This window comes from Camelina sativa, chromosome 7, assembly GCF_030686135.1.
Source record: "Camelina sativa cultivar CO46 ecotype springtype chromosome 7, ASM3068613v1".
Taxonomy (NCBI): Eukaryota; Viridiplantae; Streptophyta; class Magnoliopsida; order Brassicales; family Brassicaceae; genus Camelina; species Camelina sativa.
This window is the reverse complement of record NC_141886.1, coordinates 34458454-34476638: the sequence shown is the minus strand read 5'-3', so window position 1 is coordinate 34476638 and position 18185 is coordinate 34458454. Positions and strand designations below refer to the sequence as shown.

The 18185-nt window shown below is 38.0% G+C and overlaps 7 protein-coding genes and 1 non-coding gene across 14 annotated transcripts; 3 read left to right on the top strand and 5 right to left on the bottom strand.

Moving 5' to 3' along the window:
• Positions 1-981: 981 nt before the first annotated feature.
• LOC104704073 (ethylene-responsive transcription factor ERF061) lies at positions 982-2560 on the top strand. The gene has a single exon (XM_087456710.1). The coding sequence runs from the start codon at positions 1200-1202 to the stop codon at positions 2217-2219; it is 1020 nt and encodes a 339-aa protein (XP_087312836.1). The 5' UTR covers positions 982-1199; the 3' UTR covers positions 2220-2560.
• A 1052-nt stretch (positions 2561-3612) lies between these two features.
• LOC104704072 (uncharacterized) lies at positions 3613-5246 on the bottom strand. Its single transcript, XM_087457692.1, has 2 exons — positions 4940-5246; positions 3613-4821 (listed from the first exon to the last, which is right to left on the bottom strand). Exon 2 carries the CDS (start codon positions 4218-4220, stop codon positions 3765-3767), a length of 456 nt encoding a protein of 151 aa, XP_087313818.1. The 5' UTR covers positions 4221-4821; positions 4940-5246; the 3' UTR covers positions 3613-3764.
• On the bottom strand, positions 4583-5246 carry LOC109125701 (senescence-associated and QQS-related protein). Its single transcript, XR_015561520.1, has 2 exons — positions 4940-5246; positions 4583-4821 (listed from the first exon to the last, which is right to left on the bottom strand). It is a non-coding gene; the product is annotated as a senescence-associated and QQS-related protein (transcript).
• Positions 5247-6221: 975 nt separating this feature from the next.
• Positions 6222-7223, bottom strand: LOC104704070 (uncharacterized). 2 transcript variants are annotated; one of them, XM_010420197.3, is made up of 3 exons: positions 6842-7223; positions 6672-6689; positions 6222-6570 (listed from the first exon to the last, which is right to left on the bottom strand). In XM_010420197.3, the coding sequence occupies exons 1-3, from the start codon at positions 7221-7223 to the stop codon at positions 6380-6382; spliced, it is 591 nt and encodes a 196-aa protein (XP_010418499.1). In that variant the 3' UTR covers positions 6222-6379. The 2 variants fall into 2 exon arrangements, with proteins under 2 accessions (XP_010418499.1, XP_087313817.1); XM_087457691.1 differs by having other exon boundaries at positions 6222-6565.
• Positions 7224-7434: 211 nt separating this feature from the next.
• Positions 7435-10656, top strand: LOC104704071 (E3 ubiquitin-protein ligase ORTHRUS 1). The gene is given in 9 exon segments (XM_087457685.1): positions 7435-8020; positions 8182-8714; positions 8807-8932; positions 9130-9229; positions 9323-9387; positions 9475-9577; positions 9693-9833; positions 9835-10137; positions 10252-10656. Coding segments are annotated over 9 exon segments (2028 nt in total). The 5' UTR covers positions 7435-7582; the 3' UTR covers positions 10471-10656.
• Positions 10657-10876: 220 nt separating this feature from the next.
• On the bottom strand, positions 10877-12821 carry LOC109124713 (protein SEH1). Of its 2 annotated transcripts, none has more exons than XR_015561519.1 (7): positions 12474-12809; positions 12268-12368; positions 12100-12177; positions 11831-11986; positions 11617-11743; positions 11397-11523; positions 10877-11218 (listed from the first exon to the last, which is right to left on the bottom strand). XR_015561519.1 is itself a non-coding variant. In XM_010420195.3 (7 exons), the coding sequence occupies exons 1-7, from the start codon at positions 12751-12753 to the stop codon at positions 11084-11086; spliced, it is 990 nt and encodes a 329-aa protein (XP_010418497.1). In that variant the 5' UTR covers positions 12754-12821; the 3' UTR covers positions 10877-11083. The 2 variants fall into 2 exon arrangements, 1 of the variants encoding a protein (XP_010418497.1); XM_010420195.3 differs by having other exon boundaries at positions 11617-11729; positions 12474-12821.
• Positions 12822-12902: 81 nt separating this feature from the next.
• LOC104704067 (uncharacterized) lies at positions 12903-14890 on the top strand. 5 transcript variants are annotated; one of them, XM_010420192.3, is made up of 5 exons: positions 12903-13024; positions 13162-13300; positions 13396-13496; positions 13588-13896; positions 14006-14890. In XM_010420192.3, exons 2-5 carry the CDS (start codon positions 13197-13199, stop codon positions 14788-14790), a joined length of 1299 nt encoding a protein of 432 aa, XP_010418494.1. In that variant the 5' UTR covers positions 12903-13024; positions 13162-13196; the 3' UTR covers positions 14791-14890. The 5 variants fall into 5 exon arrangements, with proteins under 5 accessions (XP_010418494.1, XP_087313815.1, XP_010418496.1 ...); XM_087457689.1 differs by having other exon boundaries at positions 13387-13496; XM_010420194.3 differs by having other exon boundaries at positions 13378-13496.
• Positions 14891-15164: 274 nt separating this feature from the next.
• Positions 15165-16555, bottom strand: LOC104704066 (uncharacterized). The gene is made up of 2 exons (XM_010420189.3): positions 16144-16555; positions 15165-15923 (listed from the first exon to the last, which is right to left on the bottom strand). The coding sequence occupies exons 1-2, from the start codon at positions 16343-16345 to the stop codon at positions 15337-15339; spliced, it is 789 nt and encodes a 262-aa protein (XP_010418491.1). The 5' UTR covers positions 16346-16555; the 3' UTR covers positions 15165-15336.
• Positions 16556-18185: the final 1630 nt, after the last annotated feature.

The following is an 18185-nucleotide window of genomic DNA, read 5'->3' as shown; positions in this document are numbered from 1 at the left end:
CTGACTAATTTCAAAGTAAATATAATCGTATGTTATCATTTTGTATCTATATATATATATATATATATATCATAGAAGGCATCATTTAGACAAGTTGTGTTGCATTTTGTAATTTGTACGATGGGTAATTAGAGATCAGCCTGCCGAACCCTCAAACTTTCTTTTTCATTTGTACCCAAAAATTGATGTATTACAAGTTCACTCTTACGTACGTAAAATAGTATAAATGTTGTATTAACAAGTGTGAATCTATTCCATAAAAGATGTGTGAATGTAAAACGTCCACCTTCAGTATGAAATACAAATTGACATGAGTTTTGCTAAGGCCATAATCAAAGCTACCCACCTTGTCATTAGTAGAAATTTTTCTATTTAATGTTACTACACATCGAAACTTGAATATTACTTATTCTGTTTGAGCATAAATGAAATATATATATCGTATAGAACTATAACCAAAACAGTTTTAGCTTTCTCCTACAGTCCTACTCCCACAACATATGTCTACACTTAACTTTTAAGAAATAGTCATATTTATCTAACTCCGTAATGTACATTAAATCGTTTATACCTTGTGACAATTAGATATAAATATTCGTCCTAGGCTGTTACCTAATAAAAAAAAAGTATTTGAACATAAAGCGAGAAAAACCATAGAGTAATTATTTTTCATGATCTATAGAAGAATTTGTGCAAAATGCATATCGATAACATTCTCATATAGAATATCATGAGTGTAGTGCTAAGTGCTTATAATTGTCATGATCTGATTAATAAATTCTAAAAATTGTGGTTGGAAATATTGTATACTATATTGTTTACCTTAAAGTAGAAGTATTTTATTAAAATCATGATGAAAATAGTTTGGCAAAATATATATATTTTTTTTTAAATACAAAAATAAAAAAAAAAGTCAAAGAAGTCCATGTGAAATCTGTAAAGCAACCTTTCTAGTTTGTTTTGCTTCTCTCTAGCTAAGTCTATAAATATGTACAACCTCTTTCTTTACTTTTTAAAAACCCATAAACCCATTTAATAGATCTTAAAACAAAAAAACAACAATTCTACCTTTCTTTCAAAACCACCAATCTCTTTTAATCCTCTGTTTCAATCTCCTTTTGATCAATCATCAAACACAATTGTTAGGGTTTCTTTTGTTTTTTGCTTATACTTCAAGAAACGTCAAGTTTAAAAAAAAAATGGAAGAAAGCAATGATCTTTATCAGACAAATTTCAGCCCTAGAATCTCAGAGATCAGAGCATCTCTGTCTCAGATCATATTAGGAGGAGGACCAAACACACTCGACTCCATCTTCTCACTTCTCACACCTTCTTCCTCTGTAGAATCCGCCACAACATCATTCAACACTCTCAATCCTCCGCCACCGCCGCAGCTCGGCTCCTCCGTCTATCTCCGGCAACGAGACATCATCGAGAAATTCCACCTTCAAAACAGAGCAATCTCCGCTCCTCCTCCTCCTCTGTTTTCCTCATCGTTCGATCATCATCAAACTTCCGAGCTAATGCTCCAAGCGGCGGCCGGGACTCCAGCGGAAGCTTTCGCCGCTGCGTTAGCGGCTGGGAGGACGACGAAAAAGAAGAAACTTTACAGAGGAGTGAGGCAGAGACACTGGGGGAAATGGGTTGCGGAGATAAGATTGCCGCAAAACAGAATGAGGGTTTGGTTAGGTACTTACGACACGGCCGAAGCCGCCGCTTACGCTTACGATCGCGCCGCCTATAAGCTCCGTGGAGAATACGCTCGTCTCAATTTCCCAAATCTCAAAGACCCGAGTGAGCTGCTCGGACTCGGAGACTCCTCGAAGCTAATAGCTCTCAAGAACGCCGTCGACGGGAAGATCCAATCCATTTGCCAGAGAGTCAGAAAAGAGAGAGCGAAAAAGAGCGCCAAAGTGAGCAAAAGCTCGTCGGCGACTGCAGATTCCTCATATTCTTCATCACCGGAGATTATATCGGCGACGATGACTACGACCGCGGTTAACTCAGAGGACAGTTACTGGGTTTCGCAGATGGGATTGTGTAACAGTGAGAATAGTTCTCCGGCATCGGTTTCGGTCTCCGATGAAATTCCGGCAACGACGGCGGCGGCGGCGGCGGCGGAGGAAGACGCCATGATGGGAGTGGACACTGATGGGTTTTTGCTAGCGAGGATGCCATCGTTCGATCCAGAGCTTATTTGGGAAGTTCTCGCCAGTTAAACCAATACACGAAACTGTGAATTTTTGATCAAAACTGCAACAAACAACAACAAGAAGAGCAAAACACTTTGGGATTAGGGAAAAAAAAAATGATGAGAAAAATTAGGGTTTTAGGCGTGAATTTTAGGGTTTTCAAGTTGTTAAAATCGTTTGAAAGTTGTTAAATATACGTAATTAGGGTAAAATCTGAAGCCTCGTGGTTTTTGAAAGAGGTTGTGAAAGCTCCTTTTTTTTTTTGAATTTCTATTTTGATCATTAAGGACTTTCCTATTCTGATTGTACTTAGAACAGTTTATATGTTACAGTTTTATTTTTAATAAAATTATTAAGATTGGGTAAAAGCTTCTAGAGAGATTTTTAAACACAGGTGTGAAGTGAAGTTAAAAAGAAAAAATAATGAAGTTTGGGGAGAAGCAATTAAATAAGATTGGTGGGGAAGGTAAGAGCTGAGAGAAGAGAAGCACATGTCACAGTCTCGACCATATGCCCAATGCTTTTAAAGTGGTCCCTTTTATTCTCTCCTTCCATGTGATTATCAAAGACTCTTTGTTTTCTCATTTATATACATATCCCATCTTTTACATGAACATTTTCTATAAGAATGGTGGACCAAACAAATCTTCGGATCAAACCACCGTGGAAGTTGCAACTTACCAAATGTTTGTGCTTTGAAACGAAAACTGAGCATTAAGTTTGATCACACAAGCTTTGCAAAGATTGAATCGGACCATGCCAATGCCAAACCCGTTGAACTTGGCAATATATTGGTGTTAGACGGTTAGTGGTTTAATTGTAGTTTGGTGGTACACAATCCATGCATGTCCGGATGATCAGGCAGGACCTAAATCTTAAAAAAAAAATAAAACCAAATCTTGACCTTTTAAAAGATCTGTGTCAGAAGACGAAAATGACAACATTTTACCTATAACAAAAAATCCATTTTTTTTTTGTTGAAATATATATTGTGAGTTTTAATATCACATAGCACTAGCACGTTGTTGGTTCCAACAATATTAACAGCAACAGCGAAATTAACTAGCTAAATAATATTCGTGCTATATGATCGTGTCGTGTGTATTGTGAAATCCCCTAAACTGAGTTCTGTTTCAGTTAATACTAGCTATATATAGACTAGTTGATCTGATTGTGTCGTATTTTAAATAAACTTACAAAAAAAAACTTAATCCAAGATTGTTAAAATTTTCTCCACCTTTTCTTAATTTATTTTCTTTGAATCTGATGTAGATGAAATAATTGATTGAGAAATGGTCATACTAATTTAAATTTTTGGTACAAATCATGAGATTCGGATCACTCTTGTTAGTGAATTAGGTTTAGTTGGTCACGGGTAGCCATTAATCTTTTACCACTCTAGTTTTGGTGAATTTGTTGGTTTTTGTAGCAAAAGTATAATAATAGATTCATAGTAGCGAGGTTTATATAGGACACACAGAGACACAACCACCTAAGTGGTTTTATTTTATCTAAGTACTTTGTATAGTCTCTCTTATAAGCATCACTTTCTTTAGAGCGAGCATATCAGATTCAGTCGCTGTCGCTACCGCTGCTGCTTCCACTCTCATCGCCACTGCCATGCCCATCCTTGTTGTTCTTCTTCTTGTGCTCACTTTGCCTCCTATGTTTCTTCTCTCCATTGTTGATGAACATTCCAAGACCATTAAGACCTTTGTTTGTCTCATGAGTTTTCTTCTGGTGCTGCCCTAAGAGCTTCCCATGTCCATGACCCTTGTTCGTCTCGTGGGTCTTGTGTTGACCTAGAAACGTGCCGAGGCCACTCTGACTCTTTTGGCCAGTTTGACCCTTGAAGAGCCCATCAAGAAACCCACCGTGGCTACGGTGGTTCATAGTCGGGCTAAGCCCATACACTGGGCGAGTTGGTTTCTGGCCATATCCCTCGTGGCTCTGGCTATGACCATAACCATTGCGTTGTCCTTGAGCCCCCTCGTAGTAGTCTTTCTCACGGTTTTCGTAGTACTGCATTTGGTAAAGAAGATGTGAGTTTTATGGTTTGTATTTTGTATTGTGTGTGTTGATATGGGTATGAGCTTTAGATGTCTATATATACTACTGAGATTTTCGTAAGAGTTGCTGAAATCAAATAGCCTCCATTTGCTATTGTCTGTCGTTATCTTGAACCTGTTCTTTAGTTTAAAGTTAGCTAAAATTGAATCAATTCTAATGGTATTTTCTTTTTACCTAATAGGATGTCTATTTCAGAATTGGTTCCCAGTTATAGGTGTCCAAGATTCAGATTCTTTGATTCATATTGATCTCAATGCGATCTAGAACAGGGGACTGTTACTATTGTCCTCCGTGTTGTAAAGCTTTATTCTAGATTTTAATTTGGCATATCTACTTGTTCATAATAATATAGAAGTAAGTAACATTGTCCTTCCAGAGTTACTTTGTATAAAAACCGCATGATACCAATGAGATTATCATCATTGATACGATCATGAGGCATCCATCCTTGGATTCTTTTTATTTGCTACATTCAGACACACAATACATAATTTCTATACGAGCCTTTGACTGAGCATGTCTTTATTTATATTTTTCCCAATTACGTAGCCGAGCCCATCTGAAAAACATAAGTCACATAAACCACAAGAGATATAATCAAAGGTATTACTATTATTCATACAATAAGTAACATGATTTTCAAGTATTTCTTATTCTTGATATTATAGAATTCGAACCTCTTGCATGCTTAGTGATTAGGGTAATATTTGCGGCTGTAGCGATTGATAGGAGCAGTTTCCTTGGCAATAGGGTCAGGACAGCGTTTGCCAGAATCGACCGGTTCGTCCCAGTCAGAGTCGTCGCTGCGGCTAACCATCTCAGTGTAACCTCCAACCATCATGGGGGTTCCTTCTTTGTCCGAATCAGAGTCCGACTTCTCGTGGGTCATCTGGCGGCCCATTTCGGTTGATTTCTTCTCTACTCTTTTAAACGACATCATTTACCTGCAATGTGTCTTTTGATTTTCTTCTTCTTTTATATCCTATCAAAAATGTATTGCCTAGGTACAATATTTATAGATGAATTTGTATGTTGTATGTACGTATGCATCAAACTTTTGTAACATCAAACTATGAATTAGATTCATTTCAAGTGGATGAGATTTTAAGATCTTCACTTTTTGTGTGTTTGACTATATATAATTTTCTTTTCTTTTTGATAGAAAATAAATGTTACTATCAGTATAGATGAGTATTGTGTTGAAACAAAAATTCGCTTTGAAAATGATTTTTTTTTTCTGTATCTAAATTTGTTTTGTGGTAAAAAATGTAGTTCAAAGTCGTGATGATTTAGTTTCCACTCTGGAAAGAAAATAAATGGTTGAAACTTTAAAGTTTAAACTTATAGTATGGCAAATGCTTATTAAATCATTTCATTTTTTTTTTTTTTTGTAATTTGTTATCTTCGATCAAGGATATGTTCAAAGTTCATTTTGTATCATAGTTTTTAATGTTGTCGAATGAATTGGTTAATTTCCAAGTTTGGAGCAATATATATTGTGAATTCCACATATGGTATGAGACGTTAATTAAGCAAAACATATAAAGTCTTTGGAACGCCTCCGCCAAAGCGATCCTATTCGTCTCGACATCTCAACACCTTTTAGTACACCGCCCGCGTTTCATCTCAATGACCAGCAGCATCTCCTATCTTAGTTTTGCCGAAAACGTTCTCAAACCGCTCTTTCTACAAAGTTTTGAAGGTTTTTTTTTCCCATCCCTAGTGATAGTGGCACAATTTTTTTTTTTAAAAAGATTGACTGTGTTAAACGCTGGTTCTTGCAAAAGAACCTACAATATGCATTTACCTAATCAAAGTTGCATGTATTGGATTCCTCAACTTTTTCCTACATCAACCTTTGAACAAGGTTCCAATAGTAACTACTCAATGCCATTCTCAATCGGATTTATACCTTCACAAAATGTTACTTTAGCATATTAGGTAAAAAAGAAAATCAAATAAGAACCAAACGCATCTACTTATCTAGATAGCGTTCAACTCACGCGTTCAAAATGGGAATTAGATGCGCGTTTGAGAGTTGTATAATTTATATTCTAACTCATAAACAAGTGAAAGTGAAACCCATAATTACAAAAAAAATCTACGTTTCTTTTTGACTACACAGAAGATTTCTCTTGTTCTTGAGTAGTTGGTGCTTCTTCATCACCATCACCATCATCATCATCAGACTTTCTCAGAGCTTGTCTAAGACCCAACACGATGAACAAATTGGTAAGAGCCAGAAGTGATTCAGCTCCTCCATGCAACCAATCAACATTCGACAACGATGTTCCATAATGCACCTTTGCTTCATTTCATTCAAAAGTAACATCAGAACCTCCTCACTCATATACATACAAAAACCATTAAAATCCAAGAGAGAAGGTTTATGATGTTAAACAAATTTACCATAAATTCCAGCAGGAACTGCATTCCAAATTCAATCGATCAAAGCCATCCAAGAAAGAAACACAAGAACAGAGGAATAGGTTAAGATCACTACTAAGAAACGCGAAACGCTATTAACAGAGCACGCGTTTCACGATTTGGACGCAAACGCTGAGAAACAGAGTACTTACTAGTAGCTCCAACGAAGGCAAGCAAGAAGTAGAAACCGAAAAGTGTGAGTTTTGGAGCAGATTTGGATTTAGTGAGGAAGTAGAGAAAGCCAATGTATGGAAACAGAGACACAGCGAAGAGCTGTGATGCTATGCTCTGTGAATCAATGGTCGGAGCCCATGGATCCACCGGAAACATCCCTCCTGCGTCGCACACGATTGATACTCTCCCATCTTCTCTTCTTGTTTTCTTCTCCTTTGTCTCTGTGAAGTGTAAGAAGAAGCTTCTGTTTCTAGAGACTGAGAGAGAAGACTGGTGAATACGCTTAGTGTTAAACGGAGATGAACCCGCAAATCTAACGGCTGAGAATAGCGCCGGAGAGTTAGAGTTTATCAGAATCATCTCTCGTTTTATTTACTCTCCACAGTGAGAGAGAAGGCAAAGGTTTTGTGGATGAGAGAGGAAGAGGAGAAAAAAAGATAGAGAAGATAACTTCGTGCCGTTTTTAGATCTTCGAAAATTACATGTGCGTCGTTTTTACGTAAATATATTACTCAGACGATCTTATCAAAACTGTGAGATTTTTTTTTTAATGGAAAAAGACGCTCGCGACTTTTCAATTTCCCCCAAATATTTTGAGAACCCGCCGCTCTCTCTCCTTTTATAATTTCCCCCAAATCTCACTCATCTCGATAACCCTAAATCACTCTCTCTCTCTCTCTCTCTCTCTCTATTACTCTTTTGTCACACTCGTTTCAACAATGGCGAATGAGATTCAGGTTCCTTGCGACGGAGACGGTGTGTGTATGCGGTGCAAGGCCACTCCTCCTGCTGAAGAGTCGCTCACTTGCAGCACGTGCGTCACTCCATGGCACGTGGCGTGTCTCCTCCCCGAATCGCTCGTTTCTTCGACCGGAGGCGAGTGGCAGTGTCCCGATTGCTCCGGCGATATCGTCGATTCCGCCGTTCCGGTTTCCGGAACCCCCGGTGGTTCGGTTCTCGTAGCAGCGGCCCGTGCGATCGAGGCTGATGTGACACTCACTGACGCTCAGAAAGCTAAAAAAAGGCAAAAACTCATGAGTGGTGGTTCTGGTGGTGGTGACGATGAAGAAGACGACAAGAATAAGAAGAAGAAGAAGAGCGATGATGACGATATCTGTTGCTCTATTTGCATTAAATAGCCTGAAAGACCTGTCACGGTTAGTTTCGTTCGTTCTCATCGATTTTGTTAACAACTTGTTAGATCTTGAGATTAGTATTGAATCTGTATGCTTGATTGTGTTTGAGTCTTGTTTAAGCTGCGTGATTAGTAGAGTTTGGAGACTAATGTGACTTGTTATTGTCTACTTTGTGGTTGTAGACACCGTGTGGTCACAACTTCTGCTTGAAATGTTTTGAGAAATGGGTAGGTAAAGGGAATCTAACTTGTACGACATGCCGAGGCAAGATTCCCAAACACGTGGCCCAGAATCCACGCATCAACTTAGCTCTAGTCTCTGCTATTCGTTTAGCAAAGGCTTCAAGTTCTGCTGTTGAGGTAACTGCTGCCAAGGTTCAACATTTCATCCGGAACCAGGACAGGCCTGACAAGGCGTTTACTACCTCGCGGGCTAAAAAGACTGGGAAAGCTAATGCTTGTAGTGGTAAGATATATGTCACGATTCCAGGTGATCATTTTGGTCCGATAACATCGGATTATGATCCCACTAGAAAGCAAGGTGTCTTGTTTGGTGAGTCGTGGGATGATAGACAAGACTGTAGGCAGTGGGGAGCGCATTTCCCGCATGTTGCTGGAATCGCTGGGCAATCTGGTTTTGGAGCTCAGTCAGTTGCTCTCTCTGGAGGGTATCTAGATGATGAGGATCACGGTGAGTGGTTCCTCTACACTGGAAGGTTAGCTTTACATATCTCCTGTCCTTTGGTGCTTGGACTATGGCTATTCTTGTAGAAATATTTGTCTTAATGTATTTGGATGTGTGTTGCAGTGGTGGAAGGGATCTCACTGGAAACAAAAGAACTAGCAACATACAGTCTTTCGACCAGACGTTTGCGAAAATGAATGAAGCTCTACGAATTAGTTGCAAAATGGGCTATCCTGTCCGAGTTGTCAGGTTATCTTTCTCACTTTTATGCAGTCTTTCTTTAACTATAGGTGAATTTGGGATGCTCCTTTGTCAAATTTTGCTTTCTTTATTGAACAAGAATAGATTGTTTGTCGTCATAGGGCTGCGCTCAGCTCAGCTAAGCTGGATGTACGTTGTCCTGATATACTATGAGCAGAATGTTATCCTGACTCTTCAATTTTCAGGTCTCACAAGGAGAAGCGTTCAGCATATGCCCCTGAGAAAGGAGTGAGATATGATGGGGTTTATAGGATTGAGAAGTGCTGGCGAAAAGTTGGAATACAGGTTCACATATATATAGATAACTCTCTTAATTGTTCACCTATACGTTTTGAGGTGGGTTGTTTTTTTCCTGACCTACTCATCTGTTTTCCATAGGGTTCTTTTAAGGTCTGCCGTTACCTGTTTGTCAGATGTGACAATGAGGCAGCTCCATGGGCCAGGTTTGATATATATTTTCTTTCGGGAAGTGCTTTATTTCTGTATTTGCTATACTTAATACCTCATGAGGTTTTTGAACTATACTGCAGTGATGTGCTTGGTGATCGTCCAAGGCCATTGCCTGTTATTCCTGAGCTCAAGAAAGCTACTGACCTGTTTGTGAGAAAGGAGAAGCCATCATGGGATTTCGATGTTTGTAAAGCTTTTTTTTTTTTGCTGGAGCAGATACCATATATTCTTCTTTGGTTTGGTTCATTATTTGTAACCTTTTCGTCTTGTGCCTGCGTATACATTTTTTATTGATTAGGAAGCTGATGGTCGTTGGAAATGGATGAAGTCTCCACCTGCTAGTAGAAAGAAGTGTGTTGCTGCTCTGGATCCTGAGTATAGGAAGATCGTTAGGAAAAGAGGAAAGAACTCTATCATGGACAAACTTCGCAAAGGTATAACATCGACTGTCACTTGTGTTATTGTAAATTTGTAATCTAGAGCACAATCCATAACTGTTAATTGTGTTTTATTTCTGGTTTGACACAGAGTTCAACTGCCAAATCTGTCAGAAAGTGATGAGTCTCCCAGTGACAACGCCTTGTGCTCACAACTTCTGCAAGGGATGCTTAGAAGCTAAATTTGCTGGGGTAGCTCAAGTGCGGGAGAGAAGCAGGGGTGGGCGCACCCTACGTGCAAAGAAGAATGTCATGACCTGCCATTGTTGCACTACTGACCTCTCTGAGTTTCTCCAGAACCCACAGGTTAAAACAATTTCATCTCATCTTCTTATACATTCTTAATTGTTACCAATTTTGTTGGAATTCCCAATGTAATAACTTTGGCTATAACATATAAATAAATGCTTGATAAAACAGGTGAACAGAGAACTGATGGAGGTGATTGAGAATCTGAAGAAGAAAGAGGAAGAGTCTCAAGCCGTTGATGAACCAAGCAATGACGCAGCAGAGTCTTCTGGAGGAAACACAGAGTCCGAAGAAGAAGAAGGAGAAGAGGAAGAGGAGGAAGCTGAACCACCAAGTAAGAAGATCAAACTGGACAGCGACTGTGTTGGACCTGTTGGTGTTGGAAACTAAAGAAACTAGAGTGACTTAGTATATATATCAATATTAAATAACTCTCTCGGTCTCAGCTCAAGGAGCTCTTTTTTTTTTTGCTAAACAGCTCAAGGAGCTCTTTTGGTTTGTAATATTTCGTACCAAAACTTATGCGGCTTTTTATTATTTTGGTCTTAATTCCAAACTTTATTAGAACTTTGTTGATTTCCCGATTCACTGTGTACCAAACCAAAATAACAATTTTGTCTAAGACCTCATCTTTATTCTACATATTAAAAATTATGTCTAAAGGTGACCGAAAAAAATAATAATTATTTGTCTAAAAAGAGTTCTAAGCATCCACATGTGTGACTGATATTGATCATCTGGATTTGATGAATGATTACTCTTTGAACTGAAGAATGAACTCTTTATCACTGTCATCTTTTGGGTTAACTGTTATATTTTTGGTTTTAACTACTCAAGAGAATGGGGCTTACAATATATAGTGTGCTGTTTCCACGTCCAAAATCAGATCAACTTATATATAGACTATTTAGAGTCGAGAAAAAACTGAGCAATACTAATAAATAATGTCCTTAAAATGGAACGAACATGTTTTTGGACATTGGAAATAGCAACGATGTGGAACTTAGGAGGGAACTGGTTCAAGCGTTGCCTGCTCGTGCCACTCGCCGTTTAAGTTTGACTGCCACAATTTGACCATACCATCACTTCCAGTGCTAGCTAAAGTCATGCCACTCATGTCCCACTCCATCTGCCAAACCTGACCAGGAGAAACCAAAACTAGTGTAATTTAGTTATGTTTTATGCCAAATTGCCAATCAAAAGGAAATCAAAAGTAGGATCAAAGATCAACAACGAAAGCTCCTCAGACCCTATAGTTTAGTTCCCAGCAACTCCTATAGTTTAGATGAAAGGTAAAAAGTAGTAGAATTTGATACCTCGCCTTGATGGCCAGAAAGCGAGGAGACCTTCTTTACTGGAAGCCTTCCTTCAAGATCAGGAGCTAGACCAACATGCCATATTCCTATCCCTTTATGAGTTGCCACAGCAAAAACCTCGTATGGTCTGTATAAAAAAAACCAAAAAGAGGATTAGTTTGAGCTTCTCAAGACAGACAGAGTATTTTGAATAAGGACCAAGAATTGTTGTTTGAATTACCTGCCAATATTTGGGGCCCATGACAAAGCATAAACTGGATCACCTTTGTCTTCTGGTAAGGCTAATTCTGCTACTGCCAACCATCTGTTATGAGCTTCGTCAAACTCCCATATCTGCAACAACAAGTCTATCAATGATTTTAGGCAACACACATCATATACCTTGGATTCCAGCTCACAAGAGTGTGAAAAAAAGGTCTTAAATTCAAATATACCTTGGAAGAGTTAAGATGTGGAGAATCAGAGTTGAAGGCTAAAACAAAGCTTGGTTCTTGCTCTTCACCCTTCATCGGATTCCATGAAACAGATGCAGATAAGCTTGAAGGTTTACCGAGCGTCGATAGAGAATCAATAACATTCTGAAACTCGGCCTGCACAGAACGGTGAGAAATTAGACAAGATCGATAGAAACAACAACAACAACAACAACTTAAGAAGCAACAAAAAGCAGATGTATAGTGTGTCAAATAGAAAGACAAGCCACCTGAAGTTGCCAGTTCTTTAATTCCAATGGATTCAACAGCTCAAAAACCCTAAGGTACCCATCAGAATATGCTGCAACCTACAAACATAATCAACGAAACCATTCATAATGGTAGCCTAAGTAAGAGCTTGTTAAGCATAAAAAATAAAGCATCAATATCTCTCTCACCATCTTTAGACTCTTTGTGGAAACTCCGAATTGAACATCAAGCACTAGGCTAGACTTGCTCTTCATACTCTTACACAGTTTCCACTCAAGAGCATGTGTGTCTAACAAAAACCATAGTAAAATCTCTATAAGAGAATTGGATTCTTAACATTTCCAAAACAACAATCCATTGGACACTAAGCAACGAACAAAGAGCACAGAGTTACCTTCAGAAACCTCCTCCCAAATCGATAAGCTTCCGTCTTCGCAAATGCAGGCTACTGCATCGCCGTATTCAGAAGGTAGCCAGACGATTTTTACGATACTGGATTCACTAACCCTAACTTTGGAAGAGCAGGTGAAAGTCGAAGAAGACGAAGCAGAAGGAGTAGAAGAGTCGTAAACGGAGAGGCTTCCGTCGAGGGAACCGGCGGCTAATCGGTGGCCGGAGTAATTCCAGGAGGAACAAGTGGTGCCGGGATCTAGCGTCGCCATTGATTTCGCCATATTTTCTCTCTCGTGCTCACTGACTGACTCGGAGAATCTCCAGAGGTTTCAGAGGGAAGCAGAAACTGGGCCAAGATATATTGGGCCTTTTTGCAATTAATTGGGCTCTTTTTTTGTTTTTAATTATTTTTTTTACATTTTTATCTTTTGGTGAGTTTTTTTCACTTTTTACATCGTCTCCGAGCGAGAGAAGACGGCGGTGTGCTGTGAAACCTCCACTCTCAGTCTCATCTTCCCACCGCCACGACTCCGATCGCTCTCAATTCGTCTGGTACTGTTACTTTCTTAGAATTATATCTAGATGGCTTTGAATTCCTTTTTATCCACCCAATTTGCTTAAACCCTAAAAAAAAAACACTAAACCCTTTTGCTTTTGGCATTTTCTTCTTCGGAATTTTTTGTTAGTAGTTTCTGCTGCAGCAACTGGGAGAGAGATTTTGCCGATGAAGGAAAGAGTAAAAGTGAGAATCGAGAAACAAGTGAAAGAAAGGAGCAGTGACCCTCGCGCTTCACTGCCGAAACCAGCGATGAACTCGGCGGATCAAAGGTAAATTTTGTCTTGCGAGGGTTTTAGGTTTTTTTTTTTTTGCCTCAATTTCAGAAATTTTTTATGTGTTTGAGTAGTTGAATTAGTGAATGCAGGAGCAGGAAGATAGTGTCTTTCGCCTCGAATTTGATGATTCTGGCCAATAAAGCGTTGGAGGAAGATGAGTCTTTGCCGGCGGGAATTAAGGAAGACACATGTAAAAAAAAATACCATTTTTATTTATTTATTTTGGGGTTTTACTTAAAATTGCAATTTTTATATATGAAGCTTGATTCCATTTTTGGCAGATGAACAAGCTGTCTCTAAGGGAAAGCGAGAGCTGATGATGCAACCAAGAGCAACTCTTAGCGTAAGTCACAGAGCAGCCAAGGCTCTTAAAGAAGCTAGATTGAACAGAGGTCTTGAGTTGTACAAAATTTATAAGAGGAATAATAAAAGAGCCAACGAGTCTAGTCGTCTTGGTGGTGGTTGCACAAGGTTTCGTAGGAACAACTTGTCTGGTACTCTTCAGCAGCTGTCTTTTGAAGATTTAGTGGTTCTGGCCAACGCAGCAGAGGAGTATATTATGCCTGCTGCTACAGTTGAGCAAGATACATGTAAGATAGCAAACAGAGTTTTATTTGTGGTTTATCATATAGATGATATGCAATTGTAATATGTTTTGGTCTACTACAGTAAAGACATTTGAGCTGATGGAATTTGCAGGTAAGCAGAGCGAATCTGGCGAGCTGCAGAGAAACCGAGAGTTGATGCAACAAAAGGGCGAAGCAGCACCAGTGAAGGTTGTTGAAGAAGTTAAATCATACAGAGATTCTTCTGATGGTTTTCGGATAGACAGATTGTTTGAGAAGAAGTATGTCCGGAGGATCAGAGTCAAGAACAAGGAGCAGTTGGAATCTACATCTGTTGGAGTGGTTGTAGGAACTTCTAATCTTGTCAACAACAAGTTGTGTGGACGCAAACCATCAAGCTTAACTAATGTGGATGCATTAGAGAGAGAAGAAGGGTTGGTGTACAACAACGCTGAAACTCTGTCAAAATCTGAACTAGTCTGTTGTACGGGGATAAAAAACAAGACAAGGAGCAGAGATGAGACAGAAGCAACCGCAGCTGCAGTTTCGAAAGAGCAGTTTGATTGTCTTAATTCAGCATGGGAACAGGGATATCCCAAGAGAAAACGCAGCCAACTGATAATAAGAAAACCCAAGGAACGGAAGAAGAACTTGAACAAGAGCAGAGAAGGAAAGAAACAAGCTTGTGACGAAATCGACAATTCTGGACAAGAAGCTGAGACAAAGGAGGACGTTTCTGATGCATCTAACTCTTCTAGTTGCAACTTGTGTAGTAGTGTCATCTTCGATGTTCAGTGGAGCAACAAGAGGAAGAGAAATTGCATGAAATTAGTGGAAGCACCGAGCAACCTCGTGATCCTTCTTATTGCTATTGAAGCAATCACACATCAGTTGCGTCTCTTAGACATTAGCATGTAGCTAGGAAGCTCTAAAACGTAGTCCTCTTGTTTTGTATCTACTCTTAGTAGTACTGTAGAGACTACTTAAGATCTACTAATATATAACCTTTTGATGTAAATCAAATCTGAGTTATATGATTGAAAATTAACTAGAAATGATACTCCTAAAAGTAAATGAAGTGAGAAAATGTTAATCATAGTAAAAAGTTTTTTAAGAAGTATACAGAATCAAATTGACAGTGTTATTTCATAAATGAAATTGACAAAATGTTCAAAAGGTTATTCTCAAAAAAGGGTACGGTAAAATAAATTGACAAAGATTTTACCCTTGGGAATTACTTTTCTGATCAGAAAGTCTTAAGATATAACTAACCTCTTGGAAAGATTTCATACTTTTCACCTAATTGTGTTAATTAATAAACGGATATACATTTACATACAACGTAGGGAAAAAAAATCAGTACCATAGTAGAAGTTTTTTTTTTGGAAGCAATAATAGGCTCTACCTTAATATTAATGTCTCCTATATATTATACTTAGTATAAAATTTAATGAAAGTATATAATCAATAATATGATACACCGACGAGCCGACTCCGCGGGAATCGCTCGGACGTTGTTTTCCTAACAAGCGAGTTGATGTCTGAGCCAACCATCTCTGTTGACTCTCCAGACTCGGGAATTGTCGTGAGCGAGCCCGTCTTGTCGAAAACTACGAAATATTTGTCCATATCTACGCCGCGGTCGTGACCTGCCTTGAACGTTGCGTTTGACTCTTCTTTCTGTCTGAACATTGACTTGATGAGTTTCCCCAGTGAACGTGAGATCTTGTTCGGTGATTGTTGTTTCTTGGTCAAAGACCACGTCGTCGTTTCTGAAGGTGGGGGAGGAGGAGTATGAGAGAGGTGTGGCATGGACATGGATCTAGCTGAGGAGGAGATGGCTGAATCGAGTTGGCGATTGAACGAGTTGAGCTCGAATGAGTCGTAGAGTGTGCTTTCGCAGTCCCACACCTTCTTATTCTTCATCATCTTATTATCAACATCCGTACTCTCTTCCGTGTTTTGTTTCGGATTCATCACCATCTTGTTCTTGAGGTGATTAATTTCCATCTTTTTAGTGTTGTTTTCTGATCTTTGTATCGAGTTTTTGTCTGTAAAAAAATAAAAATATGTTCTCATCAACATGAGAGAAAACTAGTGATGCATTAATTCATAAAAAGAGCGTTCATGAAAGAAAAACAAAATGATATAAATAGAAAATTCCATTTTCCATATTTTTTAAAAGGTCATGGACATAATAATTTGGAGCTACTAGTTATAACCTTACTTCATGTAAAAGAAAATAGCAATGATCAAAGCCTGATAACTCACAATTTCCCATCTTAATTTTCATCATCATATATGATGATGATGATGATGATGACGGTGATGATGATGCGGAGATCTTAGGAGATTGATCATCTCTTGTCGTCGTCTTAGCTTGTCTTAAACCCTTAGCGATTTTGATATGTCCTTTAATAATCATATCATCTTTCTTTATCTTCTTCTTCTCACCCTCCGTCTTTGTTGCCATCTTCGATTTGGTGACTCTAAGGTTCTTCGTTTGACCTCAATCTTATTCTTTCTTTCTATGAACCTTTCTTTCTTTCTTTCGGTAGTGATTATATATAGGATATGATGGTTATACGTATTGAGGTAGGAGTGTTCGGTGAAGAATAAAACGCGTAGCCAATTTTTTTTTTTTTTGTGTGTGTGTGTGAAACTTCATCGTAATGAGTATCACGGTCTCTTCATTTATCAAATATTGCAATTAATACACTATCTCTTTTTCTCCATTGTAAAAACCAGATAGAATACTAAAAAACCAGATCTAAATATTTTATATCTATGTGGCTATGTTCAAAACCAACTATAATATATGACAATTTTCTACGGTATATATCTCTGTTTCAATTTTTGTTTTGTCTGGGTAAATCACTTGTCGATTTTTATTAACAGAAGCCACATGTAGAGTAAGTTTAACACATTACTTCTCATTCTAAAATATATATCACTATCAGGATAGATCATAGATGCGTGATTAGGTTCTCGTGTCTGGAGCGGAGCATGACTAGCTCGTCCAATTACCGATTGCTTTATGGTAAACACTAAACTGCCCTTTCTTACGTAATAGTGTTATGCGTTAGTTACGTTGGATTTAGAAGACGAGTTTAAATAACAATTTGAAATCCTCGTATAACACCATGATAGGTTGATATCTAAATAATTATGAAGAATATATAATGTATTTAGGATCATTGTTTTCAAAATAAAAGCCATCATATATACATGCGCATACGTCAAAAATAAATTATATATATATGTATATAAACGTTATCATGGAACGTAAATGAGTTAGGTTTTAACTTGTTGACTATTCTTATTCTTACCCCATCACGCAAGCCTTAACGATTTGATACAAGAACATTTAATTTAATAAAGTGTCATGGAATATTTATTTAGTTGTTTTTAATAGAAAACAAAACTTATAAAGTACCTATATAGCATAATAGTTTATTTTTACCTATATAGCAAAATAGTTTATTTTTTTCTTTAATTTTCACAAGTCGAGGAAGTGGAGCTGTCGATCGTATCGGTAGCTAGCTGCTAAAATACAAGAGTCAGTTTTAGGATTGCGATTGCGAACGATCCACTGTCTACCATGTCGCAATAAATATAACAACCTTTCGTCCTTTCCAGACCCCGAATTTTATGATGTACACATACATAAATATATTCAGCCTCGTGGTCCTCACTCGTCCCTTAGTTTCAGTAACGTTTCTGTACTCTGCAAGGAGAAGGATACGTACAAGACTTAATCAACAATCTTAATTAGGCCTAGGGCTAGTCTTAATCGTGTCAATTAATTAATATCATAATTACGACTAATACTATATCTTATGTAGAAACGCGTTTGTTTTGTATCCAAACCATGCAAATCAAATGCATACATCAACCCCCCATAATTAGAAATAAATAAATATGAAACATGGGAAGATCAAGCTAACCACGTCTATATATTTCAGTAAATTAATTATACATGGAACGTGTTATTCTAGGTTTACAATATTGCTTTTTCTACTTCAAAGATTTTTAAAATATGAAACTTTAGTTAGAATTTGATATTCTTACTATTTTACTTACCATTCAATATCTTTTGATGATACACTACCTTTTTCTTGTTTTGTTTTTTTCTTTTCATTTAGTTAAATTTCAGAACCACTCTCTCAAATTTACCATATTGACGGGCGGGTGCATTCATATTGACGCGCGGGTGGAACCGATAAAACATAAAATGTGCTTGTTACTAAATTTTAAAACATGTTATGTTTTGTTAATTATAAGACATGACATATTTCTTAACTCAAGCGTTT

What these genes read in the sequence shown, in the direction of transcription:
- LOC104704073 (XM_087456710.1), top strand. Translation starts at nt 1,200, where the DNA reads ATGGAAGAAAGCAATGATCTTTATCAGACAAATTTCAGCCCTAGAATC.
- LOC104704072 (XM_087457692.1), bottom strand. Translation starts at nt 4,220, where the DNA reads ATGCAGTACTACGAAAACCGTGAGAAAGACTACTACGAGGGGGCTCAA.
- LOC104704070 (XM_010420197.3), bottom strand. Translation starts at nt 7,223, where the DNA reads ATGATTCTGATAAACTCTAACTCTCCGGCGCTATTCTCAGCCGTTAGA.
- LOC109124713 (XM_010420195.3), bottom strand. Translation starts at nt 12,753, where the DNA reads ATGGCGAAATCAATGGCGACGCTAGATCCCGGCACCACTTGTTCCTCC. An exon ending in CACATCTTAACTCTTCCAAG is followed by an intron (nt 11,730 to 11,830) that starts GTATATTTGAAT and finishes TTGTTGTTGCAG; the next exon opens with ATATGGGAGTTTGACGAAGC. An exon ending in TGGGCCCCAAATATTGGCAG is followed by an intron (nt 11,524 to 11,616) that starts GTAATTCAAACA and finishes TTTTTTATACAG; the next exon opens with ACCATACGAGGTTTTTGCTG.
- LOC104704067 (XM_087457689.1), top strand. Translation starts at nt 13,197, where the DNA reads ATGAAGGAAAGAGTAAAAGTGAGAATCGAGAAACAAGTGAAAGAAAGG. An exon ending in GGGAATTAAGGAAGACACAT is followed by an intron (nt 13,497 to 13,587) that starts GTAAAAAAAAAT and finishes CATTTTTGGCAG; the next exon opens with ATGAACAAGCTGTCTCTAAG. An exon ending in TACAGTTGAGCAAGATACAT is followed by an intron (nt 13,897 to 14,005) that starts GTAAGATAGCAA and finishes TGGAATTTGCAG; the next exon opens with GTAAGCAGAGCGAATCTGGC.
- LOC104704066 (XM_010420189.3), bottom strand. Translation starts at nt 16,345, where the DNA reads ATGGCAACAAAGACGGAGGGTGAGAAGAAGAAGATAAAGAAAGATGAT. An exon ending in GAAAATTAAGATGGGAAATT is followed by an intron (nt 15,924 to 16,143) that starts GTGAGTTATCAG and finishes ATTTTTTTACAG; the next exon opens with ACAAAAACTCGATACAAAGA.